Genomic DNA, 25,100 nt, shown 5'->3' with positions numbered 1-25,100 from the left:
TGCCACAGACAGTCCCCTTATTTATTTGGGCTGGGCGGGCTGCTTTGTGCCTCTGAGTACTGGAAATGCCAGGGGGCTGTAAGGTGCACAGATCAGTCACTATTTTATTGGCTGGGGGGCTGTTTGTGGCCTACTGGGTACTGGGAATGCCAGGGGGCTGGTAAGGTGCCACAGACAAGTCACTATTTATTGGGTGGGGGGGCTGTTTGTTGCCTCTGATGCTGTGGTACTTGGAATGCCAGGGAGCTGTAACAGGTCTTGCCACAGACTAGTCACTAATTATTTAGGTTAGGGGGGCGCTTCTTTTTGTGCCTCTGTTGGTACTTGGAAATGCCAGGGGGGCTGTTAAGGTTGCCACATACACTAGTTCACTATTTATTGGGGCTGGGGGAGGGCTTTGTATACGCTACTGGGTACTTGGGAATGGCCAGCGGGTGCTTTAAGTGGTCCCACAGACAGTCACTCTACTTTATTGCCTTGGGGGGGGCGCTGTTTGTTCCTCTGGTTACTGGGGAATTTGCCAGGGGAGCTGTAATCGGTTGCCAACAGACAGTCACTATTTATTAGGCTGGGGGGGGCCTGTGTGTTCTCTGTGACTTATGGTACTGGAATGCCAGATGGGGTCTGTAGGTGCTCATCGACAGTTCACTATTTATTGGGACTAGGGGGGGCCTGTTTGGCCTCTCGGGCTACTCGGGGAATGGCTCAGGGGGACTGTAATCGGTGCCACAGACAGTCACTATTTTATTGGGCTGGGGGGTGGCGCTGTGTGTTCTCTGGTACCTGGTACTGCAGGGCGCGGCTTTGTAAGATTGCCCACAGACAGTCACTATTTATGGTCTGGGAGGGGCTGATTCGTGTGTTCTCTGTAGGTACTGGGAATGCCCCATGGGGGGCTGTCAAGAATGCCACAGACAGTCACTTATTTTAAGGTGGGGAGGGCTGTTTGTTCCACATCTGCCGAGTTGAGGAATGCCAAGGGGGCTGAAAGAAGATGCCACAGACAGTCACTATTTATTGGGAGCTGGGGGGCTTTGGCCTCTTGGTGGTACTAGATGTGAATGTCCAGGGTGGGCTAGTAAGGTGTGCCACAACACACAGTCACTCAGGTTATTGGGCATCTGGGGGGTCTGTTATGGCCTCTGTTTCTGGGTTACTGGGAATGCACAGGGGGTGGCTGTAAGGTGCCACAGACAGTCAGCTAGCTTATTAGGCTGGCGCTGGAGGCTTTATTGTGCCTCTCTAGTATCTGGGAATGCCAGGGGGGCTGTAATGGTGCCACTAGGGACAGTCCACTTATTAGTTATTGGGCTGGGGGGCTGTTTGTGCCTCTGGGTACTGGGAATGCCAGGGGGGCTGTAAGGAGAAGAGAAAAAGACAGACAAACATAGTGACAGTTACACATAACTATAAACCCAGTGAGAATGAGGAATGAATGGATATTCGGGAGTTTTATCAGGAGTCAGAACCAGCAGTGCAGATAGAAAAAAATGAATATTTTGTGCCTATTCTCATACACCTTATAGTAGTGCTTGTAGAACTATTTTAACTGTATTAAAAAAAGATAAAATGAGACGGAAGACAAAGAGTTCAGGATGAGAGATGAGATGGATGTGCTTTTTTTCTCTACCTAAGAGGCTTTTTGGTACAGGGACCCCCTTATCTCATAATAATGAACCCCCTACTGTTAACGGATAAGGATATTAGCAGTCACTGAGGGGTTCTGTGCCCATATAAAGGCACAAGGCTGCAGGCTGAGTTATACAGGGAACTCTGAGTATCACTCATGTATTATAAGGGATAATGTACCCCCTACTGTAAATGATAAGGATATTAGCAGTCACTGAGGGGTCTGTGAACATTAAAGGGCACAAGGCTGGCAGCCTGGAGTTATACAGGGAACACTGAGTATCACTCATGTATTATAAGGGGATAATGTACGCCCCTACTGTAAATGATAAGGATATTAGAAGTCACTGAGGTATTCTGAGCCCATATAAAGGCACAAGGCTGCAGGCTGAGTTATACGGGAAGCTCTGAGTATGACACTCATCGTATTCATAGGGATAATGTACCCCCTACTTTAAATGATAAAGGATATTAGGCAGGACCGAGGAGTTCTGTGCCCATATAAGGCACAAGGCTGCAGGCTGAGTTATACAGGGACGCTGAGTATCACTCATGTATTATAAGGGATAATGTACCCCCTACTGTAAATGATAAGGATATTAGAAGTCATGAGGGGTTCTGTGCCATATAAAGGCACAAGGCTGCAGGCTGAGTTATACAGGGAACTCTGAGTATCACTCATGTATTATAAGGGATAATGTACCCCCTACTGTAAATGATAAGGATATTAGCAGTCACTGAGGGGTTCTGTGCCCATATAAAGGCACAAGGCTGCAGGCTGAGTTATACAGGGAACTCTGAGTATCACTCATGTATTATAAGGGATATGTACCCCCTACTGTAAATGATAAGGATATTAGCAGTCACTGAGGGGTTCTGTGCCCATATAAAGGCACAAGGCTGCAGGCTGAGTTATACAGGGAACTCTGAGTATCACTCATGTATTATAAGGGATAATGTACCCCCTACTGTAAATGATAAGGATATTAGCAGTCACTGAAGGGGTTCTGTGCCCATATAAAGGCACAAGGCTGCAGGCTGAGTTATACAGGGAACTCTGAGTATCACTCATGTATTATAAGGGATAATGTACCCCCTACTGTAAATGATAAGGATATTAGCAGTCACTGAGGGGTTCTGTGCCCATATAAAGGCACAAGGCTGCAGGCTGAGTTATACAGGGAACTCTGAGTATCACTCATGTATTATAAGGGAAATGTACCCCTACTGTAATGATAAGGATATTAGCAGTCACTGAGGGGTTCTGTGCCCATATAAAGGCACAAGGCTGCAGGCTGAGTTATACAGGGAACTCTGAGTATCACTCATGTATTATAAGGGATAATGTACCCCCTACTGTAAATGATAAGGATATTAGCAGACACTGCCGAGGGGTTCTGTGCCCATGTAAAGGCACAAGGCTGGCAGGCTGAAGTATACAGGTGTGGCTTTGTAAAAGGGGGAAATAGGTCAAAAACTGTGCTTCCATTATCGGCCCATCCACCCATGTATGTATAGTCTTTATTTATAAAGGCGCTACTTACATGTACGCAGCGCATGTACAGTAAGAATACATTAATACAAAACAGGTTGTTTATCAAGATAATAGATAAATACAGAAGTACTAATACATACATACAAGAATAAATACAGCAGAGAATAAGTAAGAGTCGAGCGACACGAAGAGGAAGGGAGGTCCCTGACGCCGTAGAGCTTACAATCTATATAGGCCAGAAAAATATGCCAGTCCCTCGGTACCACCAGAAGCTTGGGAACAGCACTGAGCTTTACTGATAGTCTGCTGCAGGTAATACAAAATAAGAATACACAGGAAGTGCAACCCCATCCCTCCCATCTTTGGCTTCACCACTACAGCAGGAGGATTGGATACACTGGGAGGCTGAAGTCTGAACTTCCTCCCGGTCCATCCAATCCCCACACGGCTTGTCCGGGACTTAAACTTTGATGAATAAACCAGCAGGACAGAGAGCTGTGCAGGGGAAAGAAGATGCAGGGATTCCTGTCAGAGGGAACATGTATGTAAGGGGGAAGGGAGGGAGTGAGGGCACAGAGAAGGGGAAAACAGGAGAGACTGGCACCTTAGTGGGTACATGGAGGGGCATATGCCATATGTCCCCCCCCCCCACCAAGTAAAAACACCTGCTCCTGCCTTTGTGGCTCCCCAAGTCACCCTGGGGGCAATAGACTGACACAAGCCTGTGAGGGGGCAATGCAGCCGCCACGCTGCCAGGCTCTTACTAACGGGGAGGCCATGTTGGGGCTAGTTGCTGGGGGGCAGAATAAAGCCCCTCTCCTACTGCTGTTACTGCCCAGGGCTCTTACGGAACTCACTGATGCACCAACGCAGGGAACCTATGTGCCCCCCTAACCCTGCCTGTGATCTGCATCCTGTGCCCCACTACTACTCAGTATGGGGGGGCTTAATGTTATCTCCCCCCCCAACCCCCATCTGCCATTTTACCATACCCGCACATACTCATACCCCACATACCCCCCAAGGCATGGAGTTACATTGGCTTTAAATTTGGAATGAGATTAAAAAAATAGCAAATAATTCCCCTTTGCCATTTAACATTTTATTCTTGAACCAACAAAAAAGCACCAATAAGGCCTAATAGGAGCTAAGCAGGGTTTCTCCTACTTGGGTGCTATTCTCCTGCCTACCACAAGGTGGGGCTACTGAGAACATTGGGCAGCACGAAAGATTTCTGAGCCCTTTCTGAACTCTATCATGCTGAGATCTTCAGGCAAACCTTAAGGCAGCCTTCAGGAGACCTGATTTTTTGAAGGGTAATAGGATCTGGGGTTTCAAAGATCATTTTCTTTCATTGTATTTAATTAATTTGGCGATAAGGTTCTCGCTGCTTCTCACCGTGTGTATTTAATGTATTTGTGAGAAGTTAATGAAGTTCTTATTGCCCATTTTCCAGGGATCGTACCGGCAAGTGTGGAGTTAATGGAGCAGTACATCAGGGTAGGGGCCCATTTCTGGCCAGACTATAGGGGTGCGGGCACATACCATGAGCAGGAGAGGAGGAGGATCAGAGAGGAGCTGCAGCAGGTGAGTATGGAGAGGAATTCATCTATATTAACCCTTAGCAGTGTGTTTGCTCCCTGCTGTGTCTCATAAGCCCCCTCTGCCTCTGTCCCCCTACCAACTCCCTGGTAAGGGTTATGGCACACTAGGCATTATACATGGTGTTGGCACTGCGTATATACTGGCTGTGTTACCTGTGGGCATTATACATGGTGTTGGCACTGCGTATATACTGGCTGTGTGCCCTGTGGGCATTATACATGGTGTTGGCACTGCGTATATACTGGCTGTGTGCCCTGTGGGCATTATACATGGTTTTTAACACTGCGTATATACTGGCTGTGTGCCCTGTGGGCATTATACATGGTGTTGGCACTGCGTATATACTGGCTGTGTGCCCTGTGGGCATTATACATGGTATTGGCACTGCGTATATACTGGCTGTGTGCCCTGTGGGCATTATACATGGTGTTTACACTGCGTATATACTGGCTGTGTGCCCTGTGGGCATTATACATGGTGTTGGCACTGCGTATATACTGGCTGTGTGCCCTGTGGGCATTATACATGGTGTTGGCACTGTGTATATACTGGCTGTGTGCCCTGTGGGCATTATACATGGTGTTGGCACTGCGTATATACTGGCTATGTACCCTGTGGGCATTATACATGGTGTTGGCATTAGAGTTCAGTAGGAATACTTATATAGCAGGTAGGGTGCCCTCATATCTGTATCTATGGCTCCCTGTATCTTTCAGCCCTATCAGGTACATATTAACCAATTATGTCCCTCAGCAGAACCCACTCAACTCCCTGCAGAGATCTTAACCCATTTAATTTTTCAACTAAAGCTCTCTGTCAGCAACACCGCCCAGTTTTACCCCAACCTGCCATTTTTATCAGCCCCCCCAGCAGTATTAATTACCCCGTTACACAATTGGTCACCATAAGCAGAATGAGGCATAGGAGACCCCCCAATATTCACCATAGGGATTCAAGAAAAACACAGAGACATGTTTATGGGGAAACCTGTTGGTGGGCACAGGATTTATTTAGATGTAGATAAGTGGGGGTTGGGCATTCCTAAAAGCCAGTGATCCAGAGGAAGGCAAAAAATCCCTGGCACTGGGCCAATTTGTACCGAGGGTAAAAATTCCTTCCTGACCCCTAGAAACGGCAGTCGGGTTTACTCCCTGGATCAGGGCTTTATATGTTATGGCGGGGGCTTTCGTTGAAGGGGCGGGCGGGTGGATTAAATGGAAGGGGCGGGCGGGTGGATTAAATGGAAGGGGCGGGCGGGCGGGTGGGCGGGTGGATTAAATGGAAGGGGCGGGTGGGCGGGTGGATTAAATGGAAGGGGCGGGTGGGCGGGTGGATTAAATGGAAGGGGCGGGCGGCGGGTGGATTAAATGGAAGGGGCGGGCGGGCGGGTGGATTAAATGGAAGGGGCGGGCGGGCGGGTGGATTAAATGGAAGGGGCGGGCGGGTGGATTAAATGGAAGGGGCGGGCGGCGGGTGGATTTAATGGAAGGGGCGGGCGGCGGGCGGGTGGATTAAATGGAAGGGGCGGGCGGTGGATTTGGAAGGGGCGGGCGGGTGGATTAATGGAAGGGGCGGGCGGGCGGGTGGATTTAATGGAAGGGGCGGTGGATTAAATGGAAGGGGCGCCGCCCGCCCCTTCCACTAAATCCCCCGCCCGCCCGCCCCTTCCACTAATCCCCCGCCGCCCGCCCCTTCCACTAAATCCCCCGCCCGCCCGCCCTTCCACTAAATCCCCGCCCGCCCCACTAAATCCCGCCCGCCCCTTCCACTAAATCCCCGCCCGCCCGCCCTTCCACTAAATCCCCGCCCGCCGCCCCTTCCACTAATCCCCCGCCCGCCCCTTCCACTAAATCCCCGCCCTCCCGCCCCTTCCACTAAATCCCCGCCCTCCGCCCCCACTAAATCCCCGCCCTCCCGCCCCTTCCACTAAATCCCCCGCCCCACTAAATCCCGCCCCTTCACTAAATCCCCCGCCCTCCCGCCCCTTCCACTAAATCCCCGCCCTCCGCCCCTTCCACTAAATCCCCCGCCCTCCACTAAATCCCCCGCCCCCCTTCCACTAAATCCCCCGCCCGCCCGCCCCTTCCTAAATCCCCGCCCTCCCGCCCTTCCCTAAATCCCCCGCCCGCCCCCCTTCCACTAAATCCCCCGCCTCCCGCCCCTTCCACTAAATCCCCCGCCCTCCCGCCCCTTCCACTAAATCCCCCGCCCGCCCCTTCCACTAAATCCCCGCCCGCCCCTTCCACTAAATCCCCGCCCTCCGCCCCTTCCACTAATCCCCCGCCTACTAATCCCCCGCCCTCCCGCCCCTTCCACTAATCCCCCGCCCTCCCGCCCCTTCCACTAATCCCCCGCCCTCCCGCCCTTCCACTAATCCCCGCCCTCCGCCCCTTCCACTAATCCCCGCCCTCCCGCCCCTTCCACTAATCCCCTCCCCCGCCGCCCCTTCCACTAAATCCCCCGCCCGCCCCTTCCCCGCCGCGCCCGTGGCGGGTGGATTTAATGGAAGGGGCGGGCGGGCGGGTGGATTTAATGGAAGGGGCGGGCGGGTGGATTTAATGGAAGGGGCGGGCGGGCGGGTGATTTAATGGAAGGGGCGGGCGGTGGATTTAATGGAAGGGGCGGCGGGCGGGCGGGTGGATTTAATGGAAGGGGCGGGCGGGTGGATTTAGTGGAAGGGCGGGAGGGCGGATGGATTTAGTGGAAGGGGCGGGAGGGCGGGTGGATTTAGTGGAAGGGGCGGGTGGATTCAGTGGAAGGGGCGGGAGGGCGGCGGGAGGGCGGGTGGATTCAGTGGAAGGGGCGGGATTCAGTGGAAGGGGCGGGAGGGCGGGTGGATTCAGTGGAAGGGGCGGGAGGGCGGGTGGATTCAGTGGAAGGGGCGGGAGGGCGGGTGGATTCAGTGGAAGGGGCGGGGGCGGGTGGATTCAGTGGAAGGGGCGGGAGGGCGGGTGGATTCAGTGGAAGGGCGGCTGGATTCAGTGGAAGGGCGGGCGGGCGGGTGGATTCAGTGGATTCAGTGGAAGGGGCGGGCGGGCGGTGGATTCAGTGGAAGGGGCGGGCGGGTGGATTCAGTGGAAGGGGCGGGCAGTGCGGGCGGCGGGTGGATTCAGTGGAAGGGGCGGGCGGGCGGGTGGATTCAGTGGAAGGGGCGGCGGGCGGGTGGATTCAGTGGAAAGGGGCGGGCGGTGCGGGTGGATTCAGTGGAAGGGGCGGGCGGGCGGGTGGATTCAGTGGAAGGGGGGCGGGGAATCAGGAGGCGGGGGTGGATTCAGTGGAAGGGGCGGGAGGGCGGGTGGATTGCAGTGGAAGGGCGGGGCGGGCGGGTGTATTCAGGTGAGAAGGGGCGGGCGGGCGGGTGGATTCAGTGGGAAGGGGCGGGCGGCGGTGGATTCAGTGAAGGGGCGGGCGGGCGGGTGGATTCAGGTGGAGGGGCCGGGCGGGCGGTGGATTCAGTGGAAGGGGCGGGCCGGGGCGGGTGGATTCAGTGGAAGGGGCGGGAGGGGCGGGTGGATTCAGTGAAGGGGGGGCGGGGGTCAGGGGGGCGGGTGGATTCAGTGGAAGGCGGGCGGGCGGTGGATTCAGTTGAAGGGGGCGGGCGGCGGGTGGATTCAGTGGAAGGGGCGGGCGGGCGGTGGATTCAGTGGACAGGGGGCGGGCGGGCTATTCATGGAAGGGGGGGGCGGGCGGGGGATTTAGTGGAAGGGGCGGGCGGCGGGGATTTAGTGGAAGGGGCGGGCGGCGGGGATTAGTGGAAGGGGCGGGCGGGGGATTTAGCGGAAGTGGTGGTAGAGTGGGGGCCTGGAAGTAAGGGATGGTAGGGCGGGGCTTTGAAGGAAGGGGTGGGAGGGCATGGCTTGGAACTAAGGGGTTGGAGGGCGGGGCTTGTGTGGAAGGAAGGGGTGGGAGGGAGGGGACTGGTGTCGAGCAGGGCAACGGAAGGTAGATGTTGGCAGGATACTGCCCTGAACAGTCTTCCAGTCGAGCGCTGAAAAAAATAGAGAAACATTTTAGAAATTGTTTAAATAAGATAAAAACTACAGACAAATACTTTAGATATAAAATGCTGGGGCTACAGAATATCCGCTACCTGTAATACCTTTCATTCTTGTATTGCTTACCTGGCGCCAGTTGTTGCCCAGTGGGAAAACCCATTTGGTAAGGGGGATATGTAAGCCAGCGCTACAGCAGCCGTTTGTGCCTCACCCCCCATTGGCCACCAGGGAATCAGCAGTGATATCTGTAGGGCAGATCGTTACTAACAGGAATGTGAAATGGCCACAGAGGCCAGCACATGATACAGTTGGGCTCATTTATCAACACTGGGCAAAACTGCACCTGAGCAGTAACCCATAGCAACCATATAGCTATTACCTTTGTTCAGTCAGATACAGGTAGAACTATGAAAACAAACATCTGATTGGCCACAGTTTATTACCTACCCAGTGCAGAGTGTTGGTAGTTACAACCAAATCTCCTCCTCTTCCACCTCCTCCATGAGGGTGGGGCTTAATTGGAAGAAAGGGGTGGGAGGGAGGGGGCTTGGAACAAAGCGGGGGGCGGGTGGGGGCTTGTGTGGAACGAAGGGGTGGGAGAGTGGGGCCTGGAACTAAGGGGTGGGAGGGTGGGGCTTGATTGGAAGGAAGGGGTGGGAGGGAGGGGGCTTGGAACAAAGCGGGGGGCGGGTGGGGGCTTGTGTGGAACGAAGGGGTGGGAGAGTGGGGGCCTGGAACTAAGGGGTTGGAGGGTGGGGCTTGATTGGAAGGAAGGGGTGGAGGGAGGGGGCTTGGAACAAAGCGGGGGGCGGGTGGGGGCTTGTGTGGAACGAAGGGGTGGGAGAGTGGGGGCCTGGAACTAAGGGGTTGGAGGGTGGGACTTGATTGGAAGGAAGGGGTGGGAGGGAGGGGGCTTGGAACAAAGCGGGGGGCGGGTGGGGTCTTGTGTGGAACGAAGGGGTGGGAGAGTGGGGGCCTGGAACTAAGGGGTGGGAGGGTGGGGTTTGAGTCGAATGAAGGGGTGGGAGGGAGGGGACTGGTGTCGAGGAGGGCAAGGGAAGTTAGATCTAGGCAGGATACTGCCCTGATCAATCTTCCGGTCGAGCGCTGAAAAAATAGAGAAACATTTTAGAAATTGTTTAAATAAGATAAAAACTACAGACAAATACTTGTTCTTTAGATATAAAATGCTGGGGCTACAGAATATCCGCAACCTGTGATGGTACCTTTCATTCTTGTATTGGTTACCTGGCGCCAGTGGGAAAACCCATTTGGTAAGGGGGATATGTAAGCCAGCGCTACAGCAGCCGTTTGTGCCTCACCCCCAATTGGCCACCAGGGAATCAGCAGTGATATCTGTAGGGCAGATCGTTACTCACAGGAATGTGAAATGGCCACAGAGGCCAGCACATGATACAGTTGGGCTCATTTATCAACACTGGGCAAAACTGCACCTGGGCAGTAACCCATAGCAACCATATAGCTATTACCTTTGTTCAGTCAGCTACAGGTAGAACCATGAAAGCAAACATCTTATTGGCCACCGTGGATTACTGCCCCAGTGCAGAGTATTGGTAGTTGCCCTTCCCCCCCATAGGAAACATTTAATCAGTGCAGAGAGGTAAATAAACAGCCCCAAACCCAAAATGAAATGAGTCAGGGGCACAAGGAATGTGACACGGGGGCAGTCGTTGGTCTGAGCGCCCACTCGCTCTCTGTTGGAGATTTCAGGCTGGCAGGTGTTAGTGCCAGATTCCTGTCATATCTCCTATTTGTTGTTATATGAACCCAACCCTCGACCTTAAAGTAGAACTGCAACACCCAAATGTATATGTTTGTGCCCATAAATAAGGGGAGACAGCAGAGCTTGGGGGCAGGGTTGATGCTTGTTATGTTTTGCAGTGTCCTTTCTTTTATACCCCTCATTGCTCTGATTGCAGGACTATGTATAGTGAAGCCTTCCTGCATCTTGGCTTTAGTCTGCATGTTCTAGAAGGGCAATGAGAGATGTGGAAGGTCTGAGAGGCTTTAACGGAGGCACAAAGTGGTGACCAACTGCCCCACTGAGCACTTGTGACATTCAGGTAAGGGTGGAATGGGGCCTACATAAGAGTTTCCATGATGTGGTGGGATTGGGGGCTGCTCGGAGGTTTAAAATGGTCTAATGATATATTGAGAGAAAAAATATTAAATTCAGCTCAAACCTCCTCAAGGTCCTCCTCCTCGCTCAGTTGCTCTTCTGAGCTCTCTTCCTGGCCGGTGTCGTGGCCAGTTTGGAATGGTGACTCCTGGGAAATATAAATACAGTTTTGCAACATTAGTAAGTACAGAGCCCCAGTGGCTCCCTGCTCCCTTATTTGCACATTTGATTGGTGGATTCTAGGCCTGTGCATAAACTCAGGCTGAATATCTTCCCCCCTGTACCCCAAAAAGCTTATTGCCGTGCCTGCACCTGGAGCCATTGTGTTGGCTGGAGCTATACTCAGGAGTTTCCCACCAAAATCCACTCTGTTTGCCTGAACCCAAGGCAGCGCAATGGCTCGGGGCGCCGGCACATCAAGAAGCATTTAGGGACATGGGGTCGGATTCCCAGCCCGTGTTTATCCGCAGGCCGAGAATCTACACATGTGGTGGCAGCCTATGAGTTAAATTGTGTGAGTGGATGTAATCATAGCAACCAATCATTTTTTCATTTTCTAATTTATACGAGATAGAAGACCGCTAAGTAACAGATACTGACTGTTAGGTAAATATAATTATTATCCTTTACAGATATTATTCATGAACCCTGTAGCGCCAATAAAAACACATTGGGACCCCTGCAAACTTTTTGCCCCCGTACCTCACAGGTGTTGATGGGAGGATCTCCATGTTCTTCCAAGGGTTCCTGGTTATGAAAGAAAACCTCAGATCAGCAGAGAAGATGATAAAAATAAATATTTTTCATTCATGTGTTATTTTCTGCTTACCTGTGAGTGGCAGGGGCCGGTGTCGGGGCTCTCCTGCCCAATCACTTCTTCATCCTGTTTAAAACCGAAAAAAAGATTGTAAAAAAAAATTCTCATGGCTCAAAGTAAAGCAAAGTTTGGGAAAGTGTTATTTGATATAAATATATGAGAAATAGAAGGTGTATGTTGCTGTGTAACACAGGGCATAATAAGGAGGTGGGACAGACTCACCAACGCTGAAGTCGTCGGTGCCTAACAAATTGCCTCCCCCAAAGTGAATGTAAAATATCTTTCTTTATTGTGACCCTATTATTTTTCCTTACCTGACAGATCTTCATGTCCAGGATTTCTGGAGTCTCCTGATTAAAGAAAAGGTAAGTGAAAAATGTGCTCGTTGTAATAAAGAAGCTAATATACAGTCTTGTATAAAATATAGGGTGATTTTCATTTGCCCCAACTCTCCTCCCCTCTCTTACGCTTACCCGGCAGTTCTCTATCGCCGGCTTCAAGTCTGGCTCTTTTTCTCCTCCTAAGAGAAATAAAGTTACCTGATCAGTTTACTATAACTCTGTAGTTTAGTATCTAAAAAAGACCCGGTACAATACAAATTCACTAAACTTCCAAAAACCAAACCATTTCATGTATATTTTTTGCTACTTACTTGGCAGGTGTTTTTGCCAGGGATTTCTGGTGGTTCCTGGTAAAGAGATAAAAGTCAAGTTATCAAATTAACTGAGCTTTTTAAAAAGAAGTTAAAATCAGTTATATTTAATATTCAGGGACTGGTGTTTTATTATTGAATTATTTATTACTCACGTGGCAAACGGCATTGCCAGGTCCAAATGATGGTACCAGCTTAAACCTGGCGCACTTTTTGCCAGTCAAAAAAAGTCATATAAAGTTTTATACGTTTATGGTTTTTAAAAAGAAAATCTCGAATTTTCAGAGAAAGTACTCTAAATTATCTTAAATTTTTCGAGACAAAATAAAAACAAAACGTAAATAATTGCAAGCTTTTCTCAGGATACCTTAGTACAGGTATTCAACCCCTTATCCGGAAACTCATTATCCAGACATTTCCGAATTACGGAAAGGCCATCTCCCATAGACACCATTTTAATTGAATAATTCACATTTTTAAAAATCATTTCCTTTTTCTCTGTAATAATAAAACAGAACCTTGTACTTGATCCCAACTAAGATATAATTACCCCTTATTGGGGGCAGAACAGCCCCATTGGGTTTATTTAATGGTTAAATGATTCCCTTTTCTCTGTAATAATAAAACAGTACCTCTACTTGATCCCAACTAAGATATAATTACCCCTTATTGGGGCAGAACAGCCCTATTGGGTTATTTAATGGTTAAATAATTCCCTTTTCTCTGTAATAATAAAACAGTACCTGTACTTGATCCCAACTAAGATATAATTACCCCTTATTGGGGCAGAACAGCCCTATTGGGTTTATTTAATGGTTAAATAATTCCCTTTTCTCTGTAATAATAAAACAGTACCTGTACTTGATCCCAACTAAGATATAATTACCCCTTATTGGGGCAGAACAGCCCTATTGGGTTTATTTAATGGTTAAATAATTCCCTTTTCTCTGTAATAATAAAACAGTACCTGTACTTGATCCCAACTAAGATATAATTACCCCTTATTGGGGCAGAACAGCCCTATTGGGTTTATTTAATGGTTAAATGATTCCCTTTTCTCTGTAATAATAAAACAGTACCTGTACTTGATCCCAACTAAGATATAATTACCCTTTATTGGAGGCAAAACAATTCTATTGGGTTTAATTACTGTTTAAATAATGTTTTAGCCGACTTTAGGTATGAGATCCGAATTACGGAAAGACCCCTTATCTGGAAAACCCTAGGTCCTGAGCATTCTGGATAATGGGTCCCTAACCTGTAAATGGGTCCCTGTGTACATAGTGTAGCCTCATCAAGGTTATTGTGCATAGACATCTATAGGCAAGGAAATAACACGGCTTTGATAACACAAGTAGGTAGGAAAATGGTGTTTAGGAAATGATGTTGCCCAGTTCTTACCATGGCAGATTCTGGGGTTGGATCATCTGCCCTCTTTCGTTTCCTCTGTAATGAAGAAAAAAAGTTTTATCAGAGAAAATAAAAGCACAAATAGGAAAACTATAATGCAATAAATGGAGGAGTGAGTATTGAGTGACACATGAAGTTTCCCACAGAATGAAATATGTCCTGTTACAGCAGAAAGAGATGAAGCCCTTACCTTGCCGAAGCAAGAGAAACAGCACTTCAGCCGCTTGAACATGTTGTTTCTATGAAGACAAAATGAAAAACATCACTTTAGCATTTCCCAATACAGGTATGATTTCCTTTTTATCTGTACAGGTATCGGACCCCATATCCGGAATCCCATTATCCATAAAGTTCTGAATTACGGAAAGCTCTTCTCCCATAGACTCTATTTTAGTCAAATAATTCAGAATTTTAAAACTGATTTCCCTTTTCTCTGTAATAATAAAACAGTACCTTTACTTGATCCCAACTAAGATATAATTACCCCTTATTGGGGGCAGAACAGCCCTATTGGGTTTATTTAATGGTTAAATGATTCCCTTTTCTCTGTAATAATAAAACAGTACCTGTACTTGATCCCAACTAAGATATAATTACCCCTTATTGGGGGCAGAACAGCCCTATTGGGTTTATTCAATATTTAAATGATTTTTAGCAGACTTATGGTATGGAGTTCCAAATTACAGAAGGATCCCTTATCCGGACTACCCCATGTCCCGAGCTTTCTGGATAACAGGTCCTATACCTGTACTGTGTTCTATTTACAGTTCATTTTTGATGGGGGGGAGACTTGCTGTAGGAGAAATCATAAACTGGATTTGCTACATTACCTCTCATATGATGCTCCAGAGATGGTAAAAAACAGATGGACCGGGGGGGGCCGGCCGGCCGGCCCAGGGCCGGGGAACCCTAAGGGGCCCCCTCAATAGGTTCTGGCTCTCCTCTAGGCTCGTTCACTAAGGGTGGAAAATGTGAATTGAGGAGAAGCCAGAAAAAAAAAACTATCCAAAAAAACTGGATAAGCACCGAAGCGCAAAGTCGCCAAAGAGTCGCTCACTGCAGCAATCTGTATAGAGACGGGAATAAAAAGGGCAAGTCAGCTTCACGGATAATGCATTTACCCTTTTAAGGTGCAACATTGGGTCAGGGGCCCCATTCAAAGTGTTCCCCCCAAATCTCACGCTTACTGACACTCAGTATTCTGTAATAGGGAAACGTATTGGTATTTATTGCCTTACATTCAGTTACACATTAAGGCTGGTACATAAGGGCAGGGCAGATACCCGGGGGCAGAGGGGCAAAACTCTTAGCAGCCTGTCAGTACTGCCCAACCCTGGGTCTGTGTCTCCCAACCAGCGCTGGGAGTAAAGGCGCCTGCAAAGCCCATTTTAGCGGAAAATTCTCCCAATTCACTAAAATCGTTGACAGGAGCAACATCCCCTAGTCTGGGGGGGGGAGTCACCCAACTATTGCCCCTCTTTTTAGCTAAAATAAGGGTTTTTAGGCAAAAAATCTATCAGAGGAGATGCACGCTTACCTCTCACCGCAATGGCAACCAACGGACTGTACCAACTGTCACTTTCCTAGAGTGAAGGCAGCTCCCATCACATTGACATCACATTGACATCACATTGACATCACAATTTCTTTGCTCCACTGTGTAAATAGTGGAGCAAAGGTGATGCACGCTTACCTCTCACTACCATGGCAACCATGGACTGTACCAACTGTCACTTTCATTACAGTAATGATGCATCTTTGTTATTTGATTATGACAAGAAGCTTGAAATTTGATACTTGAACCTTTCCTAGTGGGAAGGCAGCTCTCATCCCAGTGACATCACATGACAGGCGCTGCTGTTAAAGGGGAAGTGTACCCTTTTGACGAGTGAGGTTTATATGGGCTTTGTTTGCCCTTAGATGGGCAGTACATACATAGCTTATTGTGTACCCAGAGCATTGCCTTGTACGTGTGGCCCCTGCCATGTACCCTATTGCCCCCCACAGCCTAGCCTAACTGACTTGCAGGTGTATTGGGTGCATGTGCATGTCTCTTTACATGTGACTGTGGCTCACGAGTAAGAAAGGTTGGGGCTCCTTTCTGATAGTTGTACACCGCTGCTATTTCCTGAACATGTGCGATTCTTTCAGAGATAAATGAATGATCCTTTCCAGTTTTACTCCGCTTCTCCTGTGTGTATTCCCTGATCCCCTCCCTGGTCTCAGTGGGCAGTAGTATTAGGACTGGATCACTGAGGACCTGGAATTAGAGAAATATATATTTTCTGGATGGTTTTATGGCAGCGATGGATTGGACAATGTTTAATGAGTTTTAATTTGTTTTCATTTAAAATCAAATAAAGACTATGGAAGCACCTTCCCAGTATACTAGGGGCACATTATAATGAAATCTGGCCCTGGCTATACAACTTTGCCTTTGGTTTACATACTAACAAATGTACATGTATCTGGCTGTACCAGGCAGAACACCTGCACCTCTGACCTTGTGTCTTATATAAGGTATGGGGTGCGGATCTGCATTTTACATTAGTGTAATATAGCCAATGGCACCCCAGCACATACATTTTAGAGGGTGCAGTGGGAGTCAAATTGCTAGTGTGGAGCACCCAATGTTTTCACCTTATCCCATGGCAGAAGTGCCCCTGTATAAAGAACAGAACCAGTGGCTAAATCAGGGGTGGGCAAACTGCGGCCCACGGGCCACATCCGTCCCGTTTGCGGAGGCGGAGGCGGGTTGTTTGGATGGTGCAGTTGAGAGGAAGGCATCTGGCGGTAGGGGACCCGCGTAGTACCTTGTAACAGAGCTCGTAAGGTGGGGTACAGGTACGTACAGTGTGACATCTGGGGGCAGGGGTTATATACATTTATGCACAGCTATAGCGCCATTGGATAGGTCTGTATGCTAAATAATATGCCATACCCCGCACTTGACCCCCTAACCAATCGTAGCTCTTATTTGGCACCCCCAGAGCTTTTATTGTGCTTTTTTTGTTCCCCACTTTATGTGGCTCATGGATTTAAAGGTTGGGGACCCCTGATATAGAGAGTAATATTCTGAAACAATTTTCAATTGGTCTTCAATTTTTATTAATTATTTAAGTTTCTGTTCAGCAGCTTTCCAGCTTGGAGTTTCAGAAGTTACTTGGTTGCTAGGATCCAAATTACCTTAGCAACCAGGGTGTGGTTTGAATGAAAGACTGATATATGAATAGGAGAGGGGCTGAATGGAAAGATACATAATATAAAGTATAAATAACAAATAAACTGTAGCCTCACAGAGCAATAGTAGCAGCTGTTGAGAGGCCATTACAAATTATCAAGCAGAAAATGAGGCTGGCCTGTCCTATAAACTGATGCTACAGGTCTGATTATTACATTCTGTTTCTAATTGCACTGGTTTCAGAACTGCAATGTTATGTGAATCTGAATGAATTACTAATCAGCTTTATACTGTTGCATTTATATTCTATATATACAGTATATTGTCCGTTGGTCCCTAAGCTCCGTAACTGAGAGCGGCACAGAGCAAGTGCAGGGAATCGGCAGAAAAGAAAATGGGGGGCAGCTGGGGGCATCTTTGAAGGCACAGATCATACCTGCTAAAGGGCTGTGGTTGCCTTGGGCCGGTACAGAAGCCCAAAACATAACCCTAAAACATTGCTAGCCTATTGCTTTAGTTAAGCTTTAGTTCTCCTTGAGCATCCCATAAGCCATGATAGGTCCCTTATATGTATCCATGGCAAATAAAAAATCCTATATAGACACCCCCTGAAGCTGCTGCCCTCAGCACTGGCCCCCGGGGGGTTATACAGAAAATACCCTTTGTATTCACTGATTTCCCAGCAAGAGAGTTAGGCTACCCACCTATTGTCCAGCTTTAACCCTATAGCTGCCCATACCAGTCTACAGTATGTTTGGTTAGGGAATGTTAGGCCAATTTTGACCATGCTGGCCAACCATCTGTACGTTTATAGCAATTCACTTACCACCTTTATCTTGTTCCTATCAATGAATCTCTGTGTGTCTTCACTTTTTTCTGTAGCTGTGAATTGAAAAAGGCTGGAAAATATGGACTTTTCACCCCACCGTGGCATGCATGAAGGAAGGTAAGTCAAAATCCAATTTATTTCAGAAGAAACAAATATATATATATATATAAACACTGTAAGGTCCGCACTCCCATGAACAGTCCACATTCACAATTCACAAACGGGTGCTGCACTTAGTTTTATCCAATATCCATTCCCAATGATTTTGCGCACTCATAATCATTGGGAATGTAATATATATATATATATGTCATGGGTAACATATTTTTGACAGAGAAATTAGTACCCTGGATTGTTTGTACGGGTATAGGATCAATTATCCAGAAATTTGTTATCCAGAAAGCTCCGAATTATAGGAAGGCCGTCTCGCATAGACCCCTTTATAAATAAATAAATAACATTTTCCAAAAACACTCTGTAGTAATAAAACAGTAACTTGTAATTGGTTCTTACTTAGATATAATAAATCCTATATAAACAATCCTTTTAGGTTTATGTAATGTTTAAATTATTTTTTAATAGATTTGTAGTATAGAGAACCAAATTACAGAAAGACCCCTAATCTGGAAAACCCCAGGTCCAGAGCATTCTGGATAACAGGTCCCATACCTGTAATAGGCTGCTCTCAATGCAAAATTGTGATCCTAAAGTTGGAGCTGCTTGTATGATTTTATCTATATGGTTTTGTTATTTACAGGTCTCCTTCCCTTCAAGATACCACCATGAGCTCCAGCCACACCCAGAAGAACCGAGGGGACTCCACTCCGCTGCCTCCAATCAACGAGCGCCTGGCTTTCCTGCGGCCGTCCAGAGAGCTGTTAGAGTATTACCGCAAGAAGATCGCTGAGTTTGATGAGGAACACGAGGATCTGGTAAAGCAACTGGAGCAATACAAAGCTACCTTTGAGGAGCAGGTCAGTATGCGCCCTTGCTAAGAGCAATACTGCTGATAACTATTATTATCCTTTATATAGCGCTGGTGTATTCGACTACACTGTACAGAGATCACTAAGTACATTGTTTCATCAGTCCCGGTGGAGCTTACAATTCACATTCACACTGTGGTCACTTTTACCAGGAGTTTACAGAACCCTGTATGTTTTTGCAGTGTGGGAGGAACCTGGGGTTCCTAGAGGATACCCACGCAAGCATATAGTGCCCTGGCTGGAATTGAACCTAGGAGCTCAGTTCTGCAAGGCAGCATTGTATGTTTTCCTGCAAATGGTTTTTGTCATTCTCCAGTTTCTTTAAGCCATATGCCTGCTAACTAGGTACCGAGGTACCTAATTTTACCTAAGAAAACTGGAAAAATGTATTGACTCGAGTATAAGCCGAGGGTTACTTTTTGAGCACATTTTGGGGGCTGAAAAACTCTGCTTATACTCGAGTATATACGGTAACTATAAATCCAGTCAGAATGAGAAATTAATGGATATTGGGAAGTTGTATCAGGAGTCAGAACCAGCAGTGCAGAGAAGGGAAAGGGACAGACAGACACTGTGACACTTACACATAACTATAAACCCAGTGAGAATGAGGAATGAATGGATATTGGGGAGTTGTGTCAGGAGTCAGAACCAGCATTGCAGAGAAGAGAAAGTGAGAGACAGACACAGTGACAGTTACACATAACTATAAACACAGGTAGAAAAAGGAATGAATGGATATTGGGGAGTTGTATCAGGAGACGGAACCAGCAGTGCAGAGAAGGGAAAGGGACGGACAGACACAGTGACAGTTACACATAACTATAAACCCAGTGAGAATGAGGAATGAATGGGTATTGGGAAGTTGTATCAGGAGTCAGAACCAGCAGTGCAGAGAACGGAAATGGACAGACAGACACAGTGAGTTACACATAACTATAAACCCATTGAGAATGAGGAATGAATGGATATTGGGAACTTGTATCAGGAGTCAGAACCAGCAGTGCAGAGAACGGAAATGGACAGACAGACACAGTGAGTTACACATAACTATAAACCCATTGAGAATGAGGAATGAATGGATATTGGGAACTTGTATCAGGAGTCAGAACCAGCAGTGCAGAGAACGGAAATGGACAGACAGACACAGTGAGTTACACATAACTATAAACCCAGTGAGAATGAGGAATGAATGGATATTGGGAACTTGTATCAGGAGTCAGAACCAGCAGTGCAGAGAAGGGAAAGGGACGGACAGACACAGTGAGAGTTACACATAACTATAAACCCAGTGAGAATGAGGAATGAATGGGTATTGGGAAGTTGTATCAGGAGTCAGAACCAGCAGTGAAGAGAAAGGGACAGACAGTCACAGTGAAAGTTACACATAACTATAAACCCAGTGAGAATTAGAAATGAATTGATATTGGGGAGTTGTATCAGGAGTCAGAACCAGCAGTGCAGAGAAGAGAAAGTGAGAGACAGACACAGTGACAGTTACACATAACTATAAACCCAGTGGGAATGAGGAATGAATGGATATTGGGGAGTTGTATCAGGAGTCAGAACCAGCAGTGCAGAGAAGGGAAAGGGACAGACAGACACAGTGACAGTTACACATAACTATAAACACAGGTAGAAAGAGGAATGAATGGATATTGGGGAGTTGTATCAGGAGACGGAACCAGCAGTGCAGAGAAGGGAAAGGGACGGACAGACACAGTGAGTTACACATAACTATAAACCCAGTGAGAATGAGGAATGAATGGATATTGGGAAGTTGTATCAGGAGTCAGAACCAGCAGTGAAGAGAAAGGGACAGACAGTCACAGTGACAGTTACACATAACTATAAACCCAGTGAGAATTAGAAATGAATTGATATTGGGGAGTTGTATCAGGAGTCAGAACCAGCAGTGCAGAGAAGAGAAAGTGAGAGACAGACACAGTGACAGTTACACATAACTATAAACCCAGTGAGAATGAGGAATGAATGGATATTGGGAAGTTGTATCAGGAGTCAGAACCAGCAGTGAAGAGAAAGGGACAGACAGTCACAGTGACAGTTACACATAACTATAAACCCAGTGAGAATTAGAAATGAATTGATATTGGGGAGTTGTATCAGGAGTCAGAACCAGCAGTGCAGAGAAGAGAAAGTGAGAGACAGACACAGTGACAGTTACACATAACTATAAACCCAGTGAGAATGAGGAATGAATGGATATTGGGAAGTTGTATCAGGAGTCAGAACCAGCAGTGAAGAGAAAGGGACAGACAGACACAGTGAGAGTTACACATAACTATAAACCCAGTGAGAATGAGGAATTAATGGATATTGGGATCTTGTATCAGGAGTCAGAACCAGCAGTGCAGAGAAGGGAAAGGGACGGACAGACACAGTGAGAGTTACACATAACTATAAACCCAGTGAGAATGAGGAATGAATCAATATTGGGGAGTTGTATCAGGAGTCGGAACCAGCAGTGCAGAGAAGGGAAAGGGACAGACAGACACAGTGAGTTACACATAACTATAAACCCAGTGAGAATGAGGAATGAATGGATATTGGGGAGTTGTATCAGGAGTCAGAACCAGCAGTGCAGAGAACGGAAATGGACAGACAGACACAGTGAGTTACACATAACTATAAACCCATTGAGAATGAGGAATGAATGGATATTGGGAACTTGTATCAGGAGTCAGAACCAGCAGTGCAGAGAACGGAAATGGACAGACAGACACAGTGAGTTACACATAACTATAAACCCATTGAGAATGAGGAATGAATGGATATTGGGAACTTGTATCAGGAGTCAGAACCAGCAGTGCAGAGAACGGAAATGGACAGACAGACACAGTGAGTTACACATAACTATAAACCCAGTGAGAATGAGGAATGAATGGATATTGGGAACTTGTATCAGGAGTCAGAACCAGCAGTGCAGAGAAGGGAAAGGGACGGACAGACACAGTGAGAGTTACACATAACTATAAACCCAGTGAGAATGAGGAATGAATGGATATTGGGAACTTGTATCAGGAGTCAGAACCAGCAGTGCAGAGAAGGGAAAGGGACGGACAGACACAGTGAGAGTTACACATAACTATAAACCCAGTGAGAATGAGGAATTAATGGATATTGGGAACTTGTATCAGGAGTCAGAACCAGCAGTGCAGAGAAGGGAAAGGGACAGACAGACACAGTGACAGTTACACATAACTATAAACCCAGCGAGAATGAGGTATAAATCGATATTGTGGAGTTGTATCAGGAGTCAGAACCAGCAGTGCAGAGAAGGGAAAGGGACAGACAGACACAGTGAGTTACACATAACTATAAACCCAGTGAGAAAGAGGAATAAATCGGCATTGGGAAGTTGTATCAGGAGTTAGAACCAGCAGTGCAGAGAAGGGAAAGGGACAGACAGACACAGGGACAGTTACACATAACTATAAACCCAGTAAGAATGAGGAATGAATGGATATTGGGGAGTTGTATCAGGAGTCGGAACCAGCAGTGCAGAGAAGGGAAAGAGACAGACAGTCACAGTGACAGTTACACATAACTATAAACCCAGTGAGAATGAGGAATTAATGTGTATTGGGAAGTTGTATCAGGAGTCAGAACCAGCAGTGCAGAGAGGGGAAAGGGACAGACAGACACAGTGACAGTTACACATCACTATAAACCCAGTGAGAATGAGGAATGAATGGATGTTGGGCAGTTGTATCAGGAGTCAGAACCAGCAGTGCAGAAAAGAGAAAGGGATAGACAGACACAGTGAGTTACACATAACTATAAACCCAGTGAGAATAAGCAATGAATGGATATTGGGGAGTTGTATCAGGAGTCACAACCAGCAGTGCAGAGAACAGAAAGGGACAGACAGACACAGTGAGTTACACATAACTATAAACCCAGTGAAAATGAGGAATGAATGGATATTGGGGACTTGTAGCAGGAGTCAGAACCAGCAGTGCAGAGAACAGAATGGGACAGGCACACACAATGACAGTTACACATAACTATAAACCCAGTGAGAATAAGCAATGAATGGATATTGGGGAGTTGTATCAGGAGTCGGAACCAGCAGTGCAGAGAACAGAAAGGGACAGACAAACACAGTGAGAGTTACACATAACTATAAACCCAGTGAGAATGAGGAATGAATGGATATTGGGGAGGTGTATCAGGAGTCGGAACCAGCAGTGCAGAGAAGGGAAAGGGACGGAGAGACACAGTGACAGTTACACATAACTATAAACCCAGTGAGAATGAGGAATGAATGTGTATTGGGAACTTGTATCAGGAGTCAGAACCAGCAGTGCAGAGAACGGAAATGGACAGACAGACACAGTGAGAGTTACACATAACTATAAACCCATTGAGAATGAGGAATGAATGGATATTGGGGAGTTGTATCAGGAGTCAGAACCAGCAGTGCAGAGAACAGAAAGGGACAGACAGACACAGTGAGTTACACATAACTATAAACCCAGTGAGAATGAGGAATGAATGGATATTGGGGAGTTGTATCAGGAGTCAGAACCAGCAGTGCAGAGAACAGAAAGGGACAGACAGACACAGTGAGTTACACATAACTATAAACCCAGTGAGAATAAGCAATGAATGGATATTGTGGAGTTGTATCAGGAGTCAGAACCAGCAGTGCAGAGAAGGGAAAGGGACGGAGAGACACAGTGACAGTTACACATAACTATAAACCCAGTGAGAATGAGGAATGAATGTGTATTGGGAACTTGTATCAGGAGTCAGAACCAGCAGTGCAGAGAACGGAAATGGACAGACAGACACAGTGAGAGTTACACATAACTATAAACCCATTGAGAATGAGGAATGAATGGATATTGGGGAGTTGTATCAGGAGTCAGAACCAGCAGAGCAGAATAGAGAAAGGGATAGACAGACACACTGAGTAACACATAACTATAAACCCAGTGAGAATGAGGAATGAATGGATATTGGGGAGTTGTATCAGGAGTCACAACCAGCAGTGCAGAGAACAGAAAGGGACAGACAGACACACTGAGTTACACATAACTATAAACCCAGTGAGAATGAGGAATGAATGGATATTGGGGAGTTGTATCAGGAGTCAGAACCAGCAGTGCAGAGAACAGAAAGGGACAAACAGACACAGTGAGTTACACATAACTATAAACCCAGTGAGAATGAGGAATGAATGGATATTGGGGAGTTGTATCAGGAGTCGGAACCAGCAGTGCAGAGAAGGGAAAGGGACGGAGAGACACAGTGACAGTTACACATAACTATAAACCCAGTGAGAATGAGGAATGAATGGATATTGGGAAGTTGTATCAGGAGTCGGAACCAGCAGTGCAGAGAAGGGAAAGGGATAGACAGACACAGTGAGTTACACATAACTATAAACCCATTGAGAATGAGGAATGAATGGATATTGGGAACTTGTATCAGGAGTCAGAACCAGCAGTGCAGAGAACGGAAATGGACAGACAGACACAGTGAGTTACACATAACTATAAACCCAGTGAGAATGAGGAATGAATGGATATTGGGAACTTGTATCAGGAGTCAGAACCAGCAGTGCAGAGAACGGAAATGGACAGACAGACACAGTGAGTTACACATAACTATAAACCCAGTGAGAATGAGGAATGAATGGATATTGGGAACTTGTATCAGGAGTCGGAACCAGCAGTGCAGAGAAGGGAAAGGGACAGACAGACACTGAGTTACACATAACTATAAACCCAGTGAGAAAGAGGAATAAATCGGTATTGGGAAGTTGTATCAGGAGTCAGAACCAGCAGTGAAGAGAAAGTGAGAGACAGACACAGTGACAGTTCCACATAACTATAAAACCAGTGAGAATGAGGAATGAATAAATATTGGGAAGTTTTATCTGGAGTCAGAACCAGCAGTGCAGAGAAGGGAAAGGGACAGACAGACACAGGGACAGTTACACATAACTATAAACCCAGTGAGAATGAGGAATGAATGGATATTGGGGAGTTGTATCAGGAGTCGGAACCAGCAGTGCAGAGAAGGGAAAGGGACAGACAGTCACAGTGACAGTTACACATAACTATAAACCCAGTGAGAATGAGGAATGAATGTGTATTGGGAAGTTGTATCAGAAGTCAGAACCAGCAGTGCAGAGAGGGGAAAGGGACAGACAGACACAGTGAGAGTTACACATAACTATAAACCCAGTGAGAATGAGGAATTAATGGATATTGGGAACTTGTATCAGGAGTCAGAACCAGCAGTGCAGAGAAGGGAAAGGGACGGACAGACACAGTGAGAGTTACACATAACTATAAACCCAGTGAGAATGAGGAATGAATGAATATGG

The 25,100-nt window shown here is 47.0% G+C and overlaps 1 protein-coding gene across 4 annotated transcripts in view; it reads left to right on the top strand.

Annotated features, from left to right (window-relative positions):
- The first annotated feature begins 10,657 nt into the window (after positions 1 to 10,657).
- The window catches only part of LOC101734103 (coiled-coil domain-containing protein 77), a 19,382-nt gene continuing 4,939 nt past the window's right edge, over positions 10,658 to 25,100 (top strand). Inside the window, exons 1-4 of one of the 4 annotated variants that reach the window (XM_031900327.1) lie at positions 10,658 to 10,808; positions 12,003 to 12,046; positions 17,807 to 17,870; positions 18,511 to 18,727. In XM_031900327.1, the coding sequence (XP_031756187.1) occupies positions 17,833 to 17,870; positions 18,511 to 18,727 (255 nt within the window). In that variant the 5' untranslated portion in view covers positions 10,658 to 10,808; positions 12,003 to 12,046; positions 17,807 to 17,832. Of the gene's footprint in view, positions 10,809 to 12,002; positions 12,047 to 13,983; positions 14,030 to 16,567; positions 16,588 to 17,806; positions 17,871 to 18,510; positions 18,728 to 25,100 lie in introns of those variants that run through there. The other 3 variants (XM_031900326.1, XM_031900328.1, XR_004222183.1) reach the window with 3 other exon arrangements.

Source organism: Xenopus tropicalis, chromosome 4, assembly GCF_000004195.4.
Source record: "Xenopus tropicalis strain Nigerian chromosome 4, UCB_Xtro_10.0, whole genome shotgun sequence".
Taxonomy (NCBI): Eukaryota; Metazoa; Chordata; class Amphibia; order Anura; family Pipidae; genus Xenopus; species Xenopus tropicalis.
The sequence above is the reverse complement of the archived record's forward strand: the minus strand, read 5'-3'. Positions and strand labels throughout refer to the sequence as shown.